Source organism: Plectropomus leopardus, chromosome 8 (genome assembly GCF_008729295.1).
Source record: "Plectropomus leopardus isolate mb chromosome 8, YSFRI_Pleo_2.0, whole genome shotgun sequence".
Classification (NCBI taxonomy): Eukaryota; Metazoa; Chordata; class Actinopteri; order Perciformes; family Serranidae; genus Plectropomus; species Plectropomus leopardus.
In genome coordinates, this window is record NC_056470.1 from 12041740 (window position 1) to 12056219 (window position 14480).

General features: G+C 36.9%; 1 protein-coding gene across 2 annotated transcripts; it reads right to left on the minus strand.

The window, feature by feature from the left end:
* Positions 1–199: 199 nt before the first annotated feature.
* sgk2a (serum/glucocorticoid regulated kinase 2a) lies at positions 200–13186 on the minus strand. Of its 2 annotated transcripts, none has more exons than XM_042492554.1 (13): positions 12998–13186; positions 10238–10302; positions 7998–8059; positions 6938–6995; positions 6107–6190; positions 4761–4892; positions 3665–3777; positions 3465–3501; positions 3260–3346; positions 3013–3108; positions 2101–2256; positions 1653–1742; positions 200–1398 (listed from the first exon to the last, which is right to left on the minus strand). In XM_042492554.1, the coding sequence occupies exons 2-13, from the start codon at positions 10259–10261 to the stop codon at positions 1243–1245; spliced, it is 1095 nt and encodes a 364-aa protein (XP_042348488.1). In that variant the 5' UTR covers positions 10262–10302; positions 12998–13186; the 3' UTR covers positions 200–1242. The 2 variants fall into 2 exon arrangements, with proteins under 2 accessions (XP_042348488.1, XP_042348489.1); XM_042492555.1 differs by lacking the exon at positions 12998–13186 and adding an exon at positions 10520–10549.
* Positions 13187–14480: the final 1294 nt, after the last annotated feature.

Sequence of the window (14480 nt, forward strand, 5' to 3'; positions counted from 1 at the left end):
GAACCCAGAGGTTATTGTGTTCCTGTTCACATAGGAAATATGTTCATTCAGATCTGTTTTCTTTAAAAGAGGATCAGTGAGGCAGACAGCATTAAGGGCTCTATTTTCCTGCAGCTGTTAAGCCAGCATAAAGGCTATTTTATGCAATTTTCTTCAGGTGCAGGTCTGTTTTCAGCCAATAGGCTCATAGCCAAAATCAATCAAAGCACCTTTTGTATATGTTAAGTTCTTCTTTGCATTTGATACATTATTTTTCATCAAGGCTACTGCAGATTTATATGTGTATCAAAATACAATATTATTGTGAACAAATATGGACATCCTTGTTTATCTTCTCTACACTGAGCTGACTGTGTGGTCTGCCACAAAACTTAATCCAAAGGAGACGCTCTGTTTATGTGAGGTTTAGAGAACGGGATAAAGTACACTCCATTCTTGAGCGTCTCAGGAAACCTTGTATCAGTGTTGCATTTACCCCTTGCACATCGTTTGACCATTTTTTAAAGTTATAATCGTATAAATCTAAATAAAAGTGCAGGAAAATCTAAACTTCTGATGATTGTCTATGTAGCTGCATGAAATGTTATTGGCTCGTGGCGTTCGAGGGCGGGCTTAGCAATAGATCACTCATCATTCATATGTTCCTTCTTATTATTATTATATTATATTATTTTATTATATTATTATTATTATTATGTTATTTTTCCTGATGCTCAGAGCAAAATCCATGGCAGAGGTTCACACTTACACCTCTTTAGATGCTGTCTGATGGTCATACCTGTATATATATATATATATATATATATATATATAGTGTGTTTTTTTCCTTTTAAGCAGACACAAGATGAAAAGTTTGTTCATACAATAATTCTAAAACACATTCTTCATTCCACTGCAAATTAATGGAATAAAGATAATTTACACTGCATCTTAAAGATGCTCCTATCTCTTGCCTGTTTATATGGTAACATGCTAATGTCAATCCTTGCTATCTTTCTAAGAACAGACCTTTGACTTCAAGGAAATTTTTTTCTTTTTAAAAATATTTTAAGCTTAAATATCTCTCCTGCAGATGTGCTGCCACTGCTACACCCTCAGGAGGAAAAAATTCTGTTAATCCCTGCAGTAGTCAAACATGATACATGTCATGTTGGGATTTCTGCAGCGCTGCATGAGGAGTTCTTATTTTCATGAGACTCAAAAGATCACTCCATTAAATTAATCCAACAGTTAACTCCTGCCTCACAGAAAGCTGTCCTCAGTGGCGACAAAGGAGAACCCATTGAAGGCGTTGTTGGAGCTGCTGCTGGCGTTGAGCTCCGGTGTCCGACTTACCGAGTTAGGAACCATTTCTCTGGTGAACTCTGGGTCAATATGTTGAGTGTCTGCCGGGCCTCTCTGAAAGATGAAGCAATCTGTGTAAGTGATAATGCGGGACAAGGTGTCGTCATGTATGAAAACAATGAATGAGGTGGAGGCGAAGTCCCTTTGGCTGATGTCACTGGAAAATGAAAAAAAAAACCTAGAGGGGGAGGTAAATAAGTATTTGGGAAGGTACACAGATGTTTAGATGTGAACACACAGCTGACAGGACAGCAGGGACAGACTTCATATGTAAAGACAGTTACAGCTCACAGGCTGAAATTACTCACCACATTGGGGTTGTAAGGAGGAGTTATTCTCTTGTGATAAAGGTCGTCCCAGTTGATTGGAGAGAAAAAGGTGTGGTTCTTTATTTCTAACTACAAATAAAAAAAAGAAAAGTTAAACATGTGTACTGTAGTTAGACTCACATTTTACATCCCCCCTATAAAGAATCATATATTTATGAGGACAAACTGACACTAACAGAGGTTTGTATTATGATGCCACTTTAAACTATGAGAGAGAATGTATGAAGGGGATGACATCTTGGTTCATTTTCCTCGAAGGGAATGGATGCAGATCTGAGAGGTCCAAACTCCTTTAAAGATGTCTCATAATGTTAGAGGCCAGTTTCTCAAACATGGAATAAGCCTCATCCTAATGGAGTCTTTTCATCATCCTTCGTCTAAGACCTGGCTTATTCTTGTCTGGGAAACAGTTCAAAGACACACTCACAAAGTCGGCGATGGCCCCGAGGCGTCTGTGCTGGTCTTTCTGCAGGAGACCCACCAGCAGGGAGCAGACGGCATCAGACTTCCCTGGAGGCAGTGGCAGAGGCTTGTGGAGGATCCCATCATACATTTCACCGACGTCACGGCTGTAGAAAGGGGGCTAAAGTGGAGGGATAGATACAAACATTGTTAGTATAAAATGATACAGTGCAATTTCACACATGCATAATATTGCAAAAGTGTTCGTAGATGTGTCCACTTGTAATGAAGCAGATAATACATGTTCATTATTCTTAGGACCATAACTCTGTAGTGTTTATAATGTTTTTAAAAGGTATCACTTTACAAAGTGTGGGCCTTTGTGACTTGAGTTTAAGGCAGATAAAGAAGAAAAAGGAGATGGGGATATGATATATTTTGTATGAATCAACAAATGTGAGCTGATGGTGATGCAACAAAATGTTAAAGGATCACCAAATCATGAAAATTAATGCTGAGGGAAACATGAATGTCTGAACCAAATTTCAAGGAAATCCAGCCAACAGTTGTTGGATACGTTTGTTTAGACCAAAGTGATGGCCTGTCTTACTTTTAAGTCCAAAGAGGATGAATCTTGATACTTATCTCTAGGACTGCTGCCAGACCAGAATTTCTACTTGTGCCCAAAAATATCAAAATCTCTTGGGCAGGTAGCCATAAGATTTACTAAGCACTTTTTTGATCCCAGTAGGCTGACACCCCATTGCCATTTCCTTTAACACCAACCCCAAGTAAAATGTTGGCCTTCCACTCAGGATATACTGTATAGTTTTCTAACATGAAGATGCTTCCAGAAGGAGTAATGTACAAATCAGCCCCACACACACACGCACACACACACAAACACACACAAACACACACACACACATTCACACACCAGGCTGTAGATCATCTCATAGGTCACTGCTCCCAGACACCACCAGTCCACTGTCCTGTCATACGCTTCTTTACGAAGGACCTCTGGTGCCAAGTACTGCAGACAGAGAGATGGAGAAAGTATCAAATATATATGGTATATTCGTGTCACTGTCAGCCCCCTGCACCTCTAACACCAAACTATGTATATGTTGTATGACAGACAAGTTGTCTAATGTCTTTCTTTTTAGATGTATATTTTTACTCACTTCTGGAGTCCCGCAGAAAGTCGAGGTGGTTCCCTCCGGCTCTACGCCTTCTTTGCACAGACCAAAATCTGTCAGCACCACGTGGCCCTGCACACAACAAACCACAAGCAGAAATTTATATTTAAATTTTTATTTAACTTCACAGATATATAAAATAAAACATACAGAAGAGTTGACGGAAACAAATGCGTTGAACTGGACTCACCTGAGAGTCTAAGAGGATGTTTTCTGGCTTCAGATCTCTGCAAGACGCAAAAACAAGCAGATTATCATGAGAAGAAGTGAAAAACACATCATTTGAGAATCTGTTTTGTGTTCTGCAGTAAGAACACAGAGCATTTACCATTTGGGTGTAATATATAATGACTCATGAGGTCATTTTAATAACTGGCTGTTGGTTCTGACCTGTAAACAATGTTGAGAGAGTGAAGATAGCCGATCGCGCTCGCTACCTCGGCTGCGTAGAACCTCGCTCTGGGCTCCGAGAAACACCGCTCTCTTTGCAGGTGGAAAAACAGCTACAGAAAGAGAGAAAGATGGGTGGACAGAACACAGAGAAGATCGAGGGAGAAGTCAGTAAAATTAAATATATCAAATTTTTAAAAAAGCACATACTTTTACACAAGGTCTGAGGCATCACACTTGCTCATCGACACAGTAGCAAAACAGCAAAGTTTGTGTGTTTGAAAACACGTCTACTGGCTGCAGGCCAAATAGCTCTGTCTGATCTAATGTATATATGATATGTGTAAATAAAGGATTACTTATTAGGACATTGTTACAATGCAGTCTGCTGTGTCCTAGACAAACAACAAATAAACAAATTATTATGAGGTCTCACTCCAGTGTATACACAGGGGTGACTTTTTGACACCAATAGCCTTAAAAAGTTATTCAACCTGGCAGGATGATTTTTATTTTATTTTATTTTATTTTATTTTATTTTATTTGGGTTTTTTCTTTTGGTCAAGGACAATACAATTGAAAAAAATAATTAAAGAGGTTACAACAACATTAAACAGAGGTATTAGGTTAGCATGGCTCTGTCCAATTAAAGATATGGAAATCTCATACAAATGAGATGGAAAATTAGTGGCATCTGTCTGATGATAGCAGCATTGCCCCTTAAAACGTCTCACAAAATAAATATCCTGTTGTTTACTGTCAGCTAGGATGTTACTTATTGATCCATATACAGTCAAAGCGGTTTGTCATAAACCAGGAAACACATTTTAAAGTCTACAAGGTGTTGACAATGACCTTTATAATAGGAAACATCTACCTGCAGAAAATAAATGGCGACTGGACGTAAGATTGAGCTAAATTTCCACCAAAACAGCCGGCATCTTGGACAATGTCATACAAAACATAATCATGTTTTCTTTGTTTTGCCTTTTGTTCAATGATATTTACTCCACACCACAGTTAATTTCTGCTCTTATACGATGAAAATAAAGTGTTCTAAATTCATGTATGTATTTATTTAGTTTCATTCATTTACCTCTCCCCCATTCACATAGTCAAGGACAAAGTAGAGCTTCTCTGGAGTCTGGAAGGAGTAGTGGAGCCGGACCAGAAAGGGATGTTTCAGACTCTTCAGCAGCACATTTCTCTCTGCCATAATGTTCTTTTGCTAAAGAGAGAAGAATTCAGGGTGAGACGGTGAATACTATATTTTGTAAGTATATTAAAGCAGCATACACTTTTTTCTAAATACAAACACTATGTACCCAAGTGAATTTGCAATGATTTTCGTGCACAGTACAAGTCGTAGCATTTTGGCTGTAGGTATGCAATAGAGATGGTCAACTGATAAATATTTGCATTCTCTGTGTTTCTTTTATTTCTTTTATTTCTTGCTTAAAAAAATATCATGTTGAAAGTAAGTGACCATCTTCTGAAAATGTTGCCTTTACTATTTATATAAACCTTTAATAATAAAAATATAACACAATTTGGCAAGTCGTGTCAATACAAACAATGTGGAGGTTCCACATTGGATAAAAGCTTTTTGCATAGTTTACTAATTCATTTCACTTTTAGGTAATGGTTTTATTTAGTTCTTGAATTAAAGTTCCACAAAAGTCTCACAACTGACAAGGTTTCAGCCAAGACCTTTAATGTGTAATAATGCTGTTTGAGATTATCTTCCTGTCTGAGATGAAAAACTGAATCTTTGTTAATGAGGATAAAGTCATTATATTCATCTGTTTTCAAGACGTAAACATCAAAATTCTAAATTTAGGTGGCAGTCAGACAAAAATAGATGTATAAAACAGGTCAATAATCTCGCCAAAAAAAAAAAATTAAAAAACACTAAACAATTCCACTTCAGCAGCAGCAAAGTAACAAAAGGAGGACAAGTTTATTTTGTGGGAGTTGTAAAATCTGTCCTTTGTACAGAACAAGCTGTAGATTAGATAAGATTGAGATCGTGTTGCTGGGTCAAAATTCTGTTTACTAATAACACTCAAAGATACTGAAACACCCTTCACACACACTTTTTCCTCTTGGCTCATTGAGGTATTTTCCACCTTCATCTGCTTTAACCCGGCACATCAGAATAGTGTGTAACTCAAAATACATTTATCCTGTGGGTGGCAAGTTTGTATCACTTCATCAGTTTAAAGCAGTATTATATTCTTATTTTCAAAAACATTTTTCTCAACGGGACCTTAAATAAAAAGTGATTTTTGAGCCAGACTGCAGAGTGTCCATTATTTTCAAAGATTTAATCTAAAGTTTGCTTTGGTTTGTGTTCATGTGAAGGCTGAGCTCATAAAGGACACTGTAGGAGGGAATTATGAAGTCAGAAATTATCGACTGTCATTAAAAATAGATGCCCACCTCTTTCTTCTTCAGGATGACTTTCTTCTGCAGCACCTTGACGGCGTAGAATTTGTTGTCGGCTTTGAGCTTGGCAAGCAGAACCTGCATGAAGGTTTGTTTGTCATTGGTTTGCTTAGTAAACAGACCGCGCCACCATCTCGACACGCCGCTGTCACGGCATTACATCAAACCCCTCTGAGAACACAACACAGATATGTGATCTGTGGAAACAGATGATACTGAGAAACATGAGAAGTGTGTTGATACAAGGTCTTGAACCGCAGCCAATAAAAACATTATCAACTTTATTTTTATGCAGAAAGACTAATCTGCCGACAAAGAAAAGTAATACCATTGAAGGTTTATTGTATATTTCATGTGAAACACATGCCTGGTGCAGTTTGTTTTTGTAGTATTTTGCCGTCCCATTGACTGGATGATGTTCAGGTAACCTCAAGAGTCCTCAGTGGACTGTAAAGTTAATGATTCATGAAGCAGGCAGCACGGTTTGATCAGACAGTCATCAGCAGGTAGACTCTCTCTGACCCTGCCTGCAAAGTCAGCAACAGTTCACTATCTCTCTCTTTCTCCTCCGTCTGAAAAGGTCAGAACAATAAAACTGCTGCTGCAAACTGGGAATAACTCTTAATCGGGCCCACCATTAATTCCTGCAACAGAGTCTACCAGTAACGTCACCTGCTGTCCCAGAGACCTAATCTAGTTGAAACCACTTCCACTGCTGGTGAATATGTGACCAGGAGTGAGTAATAATAAGGAAACTGCTGAAAGAGAAATACTATGTATTCAACAATACAGAGATAGATAAATAAGTAATTGCTTCAGTGTTACCTTTCCAAAAGTCCCTTTGCCAATGACAGCCAAAAAGTCAAAGTCAGTGGGTCTGGCACTGAAACGAGAGAGAGAAGTCTATTTAATGGCGGACAAAATTACATAACAACCTCAGAGCGACTTTATTTGAAAAGGCCTACAAATGGTAGAAAAGGTACCGGCATAAAACAAACAGCACTCTGTTCACATGATCCTTCTCTCAAAAGTGGACTTTTTCTTCTGGGATCTGTGTTTTGATATATAAAATACGATATACAACACAGTATATACATTCTTAAAGATTCTGTTTGTGGGATTTTTATTGAATATGTTGGATCCAGACTATTGAAAATATACCTCTATTGTATATTGACACTGTAAAATCAGTTGATTTTACAGTGTCAATAAGTCAGTAATGTCAGTAAGTTGGTCTAACTTTAAAAAAATTCTTGGAATCTGATTACCTTGAAAAACTATTAATCTTAATTTATGTTTACTTTATATAATTAAGTGTTGAATTTATTTGAATTCTTAGCTGTATTAACTTAATTTTGTAAAGTTGTTGCAACTTGAATTAGACAAGTATAATTAAATTGTTATTAATTATAATTAAAGTGTTAGCAGCTTAACTTGGTCATTACAAAGAGGATTTTCCTAATGATGAAGTTAGAAGATTTGCAAGTTCTGTTTTGTTAACATGTTTAAGGATATACAAATATAACTGACTAGTTTGCAACCAGCAGAATACAGATTAATAGCTCGGTAAACTTGGTTTACTTAAGTGGCTAAAACTTAGAAAGATTCATTTAATTAAACTTGTCATTTTTAAGTTGCAAGAAATTTACAAAATTAAGTAAATATTACCACATTTTAAGTAAACTTAACAATTAGACATAAAGTTCACATAAACCAAGACTAATAGTTGTATTTACTTGCATTTTTCAAGGCAATTGGTTTCCTTGAATGTTTTTTTTTTATTAAAAAAAAAAATGAAGTAAAACCAGGTGGATTTATGACTCTGCATCTTGTGTGTGAATATAAAGGGAGCTAAACGCCTATCAGTGAGAGCAGAGCTACTGACTGCGGGTTTGCTGAGGGTCCCAGATTGACGTCATCATGAGGAGAGGAGGACGGTGTCCGCAGCTGGAGGACAAAAATAAAACAACACAAAACAAGTCAACTAGAGAAAGAACACCTGTCTTTGCAGTCATTCTTCTAGATAAAGACACGTGAAAAGGTTTATAAGCAACAATGTCGACGTTCATTGAATTACTATGATTGAGGTTTTTAATGGTAATAACCTGTGACGGGAGGAACGTGCTGATATTCATATGTTGACGTGTGCTTATAGATTTGTCAGTAAAATTGTTTGTGCGACAGAGACTATGTCATGGCTCTGCATGTAAATAAATGGTTTTAGTGTCTGAGGGTTGTTGTGTTTGAAACTGCACAGATGGAAATGAGCTAATAGCTAAATCTAGCATAAATCACCTCTTCTCATTTTGGGCAAAAAGGGTTGTTTTTTTTGCATGGTTCCTTAATAAAGACTGATAATAAGAATATTTTTTAAATTTCAAATCCAGTAAGACTAAGACTAATAATAACTGGTGTTTGAAAATAGTCACTTTAATTCATGTGCACCAATTAACATCACTCAAAATACCATTTTCTTACACTGTTTTTTTGGCAAACAACCATATTGTGAATTGTAACTAAGGTTGTGACAGTATGGGATTTTTACGGTTTGAAGGAATGAAAACAGAAGGGTTGTTTTGGGTTGGTTTGGTTGACAAACTTTTTTTTATAAATGGAAGCATGTAAGTGTGTTTTTTTCCAATATCGTAATAAGCAAATGAAAACGTTATGACAATAGTCAATTTCCATAGAGTTACATATAGTTTCATGATACACCCCTGCAGCTCTAATCACAAGAATCATATGGTGGAGAGTGAGACAGACGCAGGCTTGTTACTCCTCTAAATAGCAGAGTAAAGATCAGCTTTCTCTGAAGAAATTTTAACAACCTGAGCCTGGTGTTTTCAAGTTAAGCAGGCTCACTGTGAACTTCAGTTAAAAAAGTTTGGCACAGCTGGGAAGAAAAACAAATAAGAACACATATCCTCTATTTAAAGTTACAGTCATTTCATTTTTATTTTGAGACCAAAGCTCTCCCTAAACTGGTGACTCAAGAACAGTGGCAACAAAAGAGAACGAATATTCAGCTTGAAGATGCGAGCACGAGGATCTGAGTCACATTGCCTCGTTTTGCATGATCACGATGAAATTAGACTGCCTGATGAAAGATCCCACTGTTAGAGATCGGCCATTTGATATATTTAATGCAGAGAAGTGGAGATAAAATGAGATGACTTAATGTAATGTAATATCAGGGCAACTTTGGAGCCATTTACCCATTTAAAATCTGGTTTGATTACTTTTAAAAAATATGGGGGGAAGGCAACAAGTACATGCCCCCCCGCCCCCTCCCAAAAAAAATTACGAGAAAAAAAAAATCCTGAAAATAAGCAAAAATTAATAAAATATAAACAGTAAAAAGAAAAGTAAATTACCTAAGAAAGAGTTCAAAATCTAAAACTAGATTTGCATTTACAGTGTCTTACATATTTCATTTTTTTCTGTTACACAATTTTAAATCTCAAATGACAATAATTATAAATATAGTTCTCAGAACATTTCTCCTTTTTTTAAAAAAAAATCATTTTCTTATAATCCTTCACTCTTTTTTTAAACTGATTTTTATGAGATTTTCTTGTCACCTTTAACTATTTTTTTGCAATTTGTTGAACATAATTTTGCCATATTGGTCCTTGCCCTTTTCCCCCCATGTTTTTGGAAAAATAAGCTCAGGTTTCAAAGGGTCAGTTAGTTTGTGACAGACATCTGAATGCAGCAAAAGAAAACTGATGTCAATCAGGTTTCAAGGTCTTAATTAACAGTTGTATTTATTTCTTATTTACTATTTCTGTGAAGTCTGTTTTTGTATTTGTATGTTCAATTGTTTTGTGTGTTGTCACCTTAATTTTGGTGCTTTTTGATATTTGTGTTATGTATGAGACCCCCTTGAAAAAAAGATGACTCATCCCAAGGGGCTTTTCCTGGATAAATTTGCATGGATTCCTGCGGGGTTACATGCAAAACAAAAAACCACATTCAGCCCAGATCTGCTTCATGTATCGCTAATAATAATTTCCTCACAAACATCCTTTTCTCAAAGATAGATTTCAAACTGGGCTGCAGGCAAATCCCCGGTCACATGGCCCAAATCATGCCAACAGTGAAGTCAGACTGAAATACACTCACATTACAGTTTGCCATAGCCATCATCCATTCCACTCCCGCTGATCCAGCATCAGTGTCGGACGGACCTGCGAGAGGAGACACTGAGGGTCAGGAGGTCAGCAGCTGTGCACGACGCAACTGTGGTGATGAACTTTTATCACTTCAATCACTTCTTTTCACAGATAAGATTACTTCTCACGAGCCCAGACACAGTGTGTGTGTGTGTGTGTGTGTGTGTGTGTGTGTGCGTGTGTGTGTGTGTGTGTGTGTGTGCGCCTGTGTGTGTCCTAATCAACTGCTGACCTCAGTATGACGACCTGAGGATCCAGAGGAGCAGGTAGTTCTGGTTTTTAAGGAACAAGATGCTGGAACAAGGAAAACAATGAAGGGCATTGTGCAGATATTCTGTGTGTGTGTGTGTGTGTGTGTGTGTGTGTGTGTGTGTGTGTGTGTGTGTGTGTGTGTGTAGCAACTGTATCAGAGAGCACGTTTACACGGTAAATATTGTTGAGTCATTCACATATCTGTGAAAACATATGGGACGAACAAGGTCCCAATTTACTGCAGTACATTTGTCTCCAGCAATAGAAACATGGAAGAACCAGAAGGTTAATTTTTTTGATCAAATTGAAGAAATTTACACTAGAGATGCACGATACTACATTTTTTTGCCAATATATAAAAAGTAATTCGGCTGATGGCCGATATCGATATATGCACTATCCCCACCTAATTTTAGGGATCATCAAGTCTCTTCTGTATTGGAATTAACATGTTGTGCGTACTCGTCTCTCGTGATGGCCCACCAGCAGATGGAGACATGGATTTCAGTGTATGTAATATTCATTCATTGTGCAAAATAAAAATACTTCAACTTAGGGCTGATTGTTTGTACATGTTCACTTTGTCAGCAAAGAAAAAATATATCTATATATATATACTTATCAGTTTGTGATATCGGCATCTGTAGCATCTTGGCCGATTCTGATATTTTATTTTAAAGCCGATATCTGCCAATACTGATTACGTGCCGACATAATTGTGCATCCCTGTTTACTATAAACTGATAAAGAAAATGCTAAACTTGGAGCATAAAAAAATCATCAGAATGCGGGAAAATAATTGTTTGATGCTCAAAATTTTTCACCGCCCCCCGAAATTCACACCCCCACCTTTGCTCCAGTTTGTTTGTCCTTCAGGAGCTTCAGCCCCTGTTCAAGTATTTATAGTCATAAATACGTCAGAGTAGCTAAATTTGACATTTAAGTTTGCAGACTATTTTTCTATCAGATGCATTTTTTGGTAATCTTATTAAGTCGTGATGCACAGATAATTTCTGATATTTTGAGACCACTATCACCACTACCACAAAAAGCACTAACACTGACAAATTACTATAATTGCACTTCACGCTTCATTTCTCAAGTTGAAAGCTGAGCTTCAACAATTTATTTCTCCACTGTAAATCAATCCACATGATATCGCTAATGTCAGTCTGTTCCATGAGAAAATATTCTATTAAAGCATCACAACCTGCAGTACAACATTTGTATCTGAATTGTATTTTATCAAGCCGTGTCCAATGGCAGTCTCCCCACTCTAATATTTAATGAAGAAAAGGAAACAGGGCAAAGATGGACTCCGTGTAAAAGTAATTCAACAATTTGAACCGAAAATGCAAAACATACATACTATTCTCTGAATTCTCTGTTTTTCTTTTGCAGTTTCAATAAGTTGTTTAATGCAGGATAAAAAAAATCCAACTTCCAAATTAGACTAACGTCAAGATGAATTAACATGAGACCTAATTCATTTAACAAGAGCAGAGGGGAATACAAAGATACAGAGGCATGATGCAGAAAAAAACTGCTCTGTTTTTCTGGATTAACAAGATTATGTTATTAGAATTGTTTTTGATGGAAAAAAATTATTCTGCCCTTCTTTTTCTGGTTTAACAAGATTTTAATTTTGTTCGGGGGGGGGTACATATTTTTCTAAGAACTCTGAGATAATAATCTCCTTAATTCAGGAAGAAATGGTCAAATAAATGCCCCCATAAATGCATCATACTTCTTTACCGTGAGGACACAGATGTCTGCCGGTTAACATGATCATGCACAGCACAATAAATAGGCCTGTTTTTGATAATTTTTAAAATCTTTCACTATCTTTTCACTGTCAGATAAAGCCATCCTTGCCAACAACACTCACGGAAAACATTCAGACAGATGAATGCATTGCCAAATTGACTCCTTGAAAAACTTGAAAAACAAGCCATCATTTCAGGGTTTTTTTAAATTATATTCCAAAGATATCCAACAATAACTCTTGCAGAAGATAGATATGACAAATATAAACCATTATTTAGTTTAGTGCAGAGTTTTCTCAGAAATATTATCCTATGCCCTGTCATCGAAGACGAATAACTGAGTTGGTGATCTCAATAAGAGAAATTTAAAGACCAACAAAGTTAGATTACTCAACCTGAACTCTGCAAAGATTAATCTTCACATCACAGGGATCAATAAACTCAGGTCATTATAAACCCAGTTAGTATCTGTCTGTGTTGGAATGAACCAAATATTAGCATTACACTGAAATTAGCAGCACAATAAGCTCACAAGTAAATTAATTAGCTGAACAACAGCAAAAGAATGAGGATTTGGAGAAAAGTGAAAATGGTGAACATTTTTCTTCCAAAATAGACAATAATCTCTGTAATTTAAGAGAAAATAAGCACTCTACAGAGAACCACGAGTGTGAAATCAGTAGTTTGCTCACCTGTGTGCAGAGAGGAGATCAGTGTGCTCTGTTCAGGACACTGAGAGGCAAAACAGAGAGGCGCGCGGCTGAGGCTGATCTGAGATCAGTGTTTTTACTGTTGACGGTCATGAAGGAAGGTCGACTACCAGAGAGTGAATCATTGATGAAAAGACACATTCAAAATGAGGCGGAGCAAGGCTTCAATCTTCAGTGTGTGTGTGTGTGTGTGTGTGTGTGAAAAAGCAGAGTTAGCTCCGGGCTTCAAACGAATTTTACATCCGGACTCTGCTCTGCGCTTTCAAAATAAGATAAGGGGTGGACCTAAGATAACTGGGGGGGGGGCGATCGAATTTGTGAAGACAAGTTGAATCATCACAAATTTACATGGACTTGTCTTCTTATATTTAGTCAACTCAAAAAAAGCAAATAGTATATTTCTATGGTATATATAGTGTGGGCCAAACACTATGTATTATATATATATATATATATATATTATATATATTATATATATATATATATATATATATATATATATATATATATATACCTAGTTGGTTATTGCGTTTTTCCCCATGTTTTTAAAAGAAATCAAATCAAGTTGCTCATTTACTCAGATACTTTTAAATCATTTTAGCTTTTTTTTACCCCTGCAAATGCAGAAGGGCCTCTGATCTCCTTGGCATCCTTTCTCCAAAGGATAAAAAAAAAATAAGATACCTGACATTCCTTCTTGTATTGCATATCAGACAGCAAACAGCCACTTGAGTACTTTCATTTTGCTGTGTGACTGTAGCAGCAGGTTATCAGCTTGTTTTCTGGCCTCTGCAGTGGAACAAGAATGATAAGCAGTGAAAGCAGTAAGGGCGTGAATGGAGTTGTCGCCACCACAGCCAGCTGTTGACGACAATATGGTCAATAGGGGGATGTGATATAAGCAGAGTGAGTTTATAGTAAATAGTGCTACACACACAACACACCTGCACATGCACAGGAAATGCAGTATCAACCCCAAAAAACGAGAGGCAGCAGCTTTAATCAGACAAGACAGCTTTGGATGTTTATTAATTCATATGGATTGAATGACATTTGTGACCCAAGATTATCTTTACACACACATACACATACACACACACACACACACACACACACACACACACACACATTCACGCACACACACACACACACACGCACGCACACACACACAAAAAATCCCACCAGAGAGACACACAAAGTAAGATTCCAAGAGCCCTTAAAACACTCCAGTAAAATATCTTTCATTTCACAATATTAAATCCATACAGTGTTTTTAACCTGTTCTGACACTTAATGTAAACATTTCAAAGAACACACTCCGAACATTGTTTCCATCACACGTAAACTGCAGAGAGCTCCATTGAGTAGATATCAAATCCATGTTTATAGTGCTGAAATGTGGATTTTTTGCACTCTCTAGTGACCAAGTGTGGGAACATCATTGTGTAAAATCCATCTGGGTTTC

Coding starts and splice junctions, on each gene's coding strand:
- sgk2a (XM_042492554.1), bottom strand. CDS start 10,261: ATGATGGCTATGGCAAACTGTAAT. Junction 3,109..3,259: donor CTTTCTGCGGGACTCCAGAA/GTGAGTAAAAAT, acceptor CTCTGTCTGCAG/TACTTGGCACCAGAGGTCCT. Junction 1,743..2,100: donor TCGGGGCCATCGCCGACTTT/GTGAGTGTGTCT, acceptor TTTTATTTGTAG/TTAGAAATAAAGAACCACAC.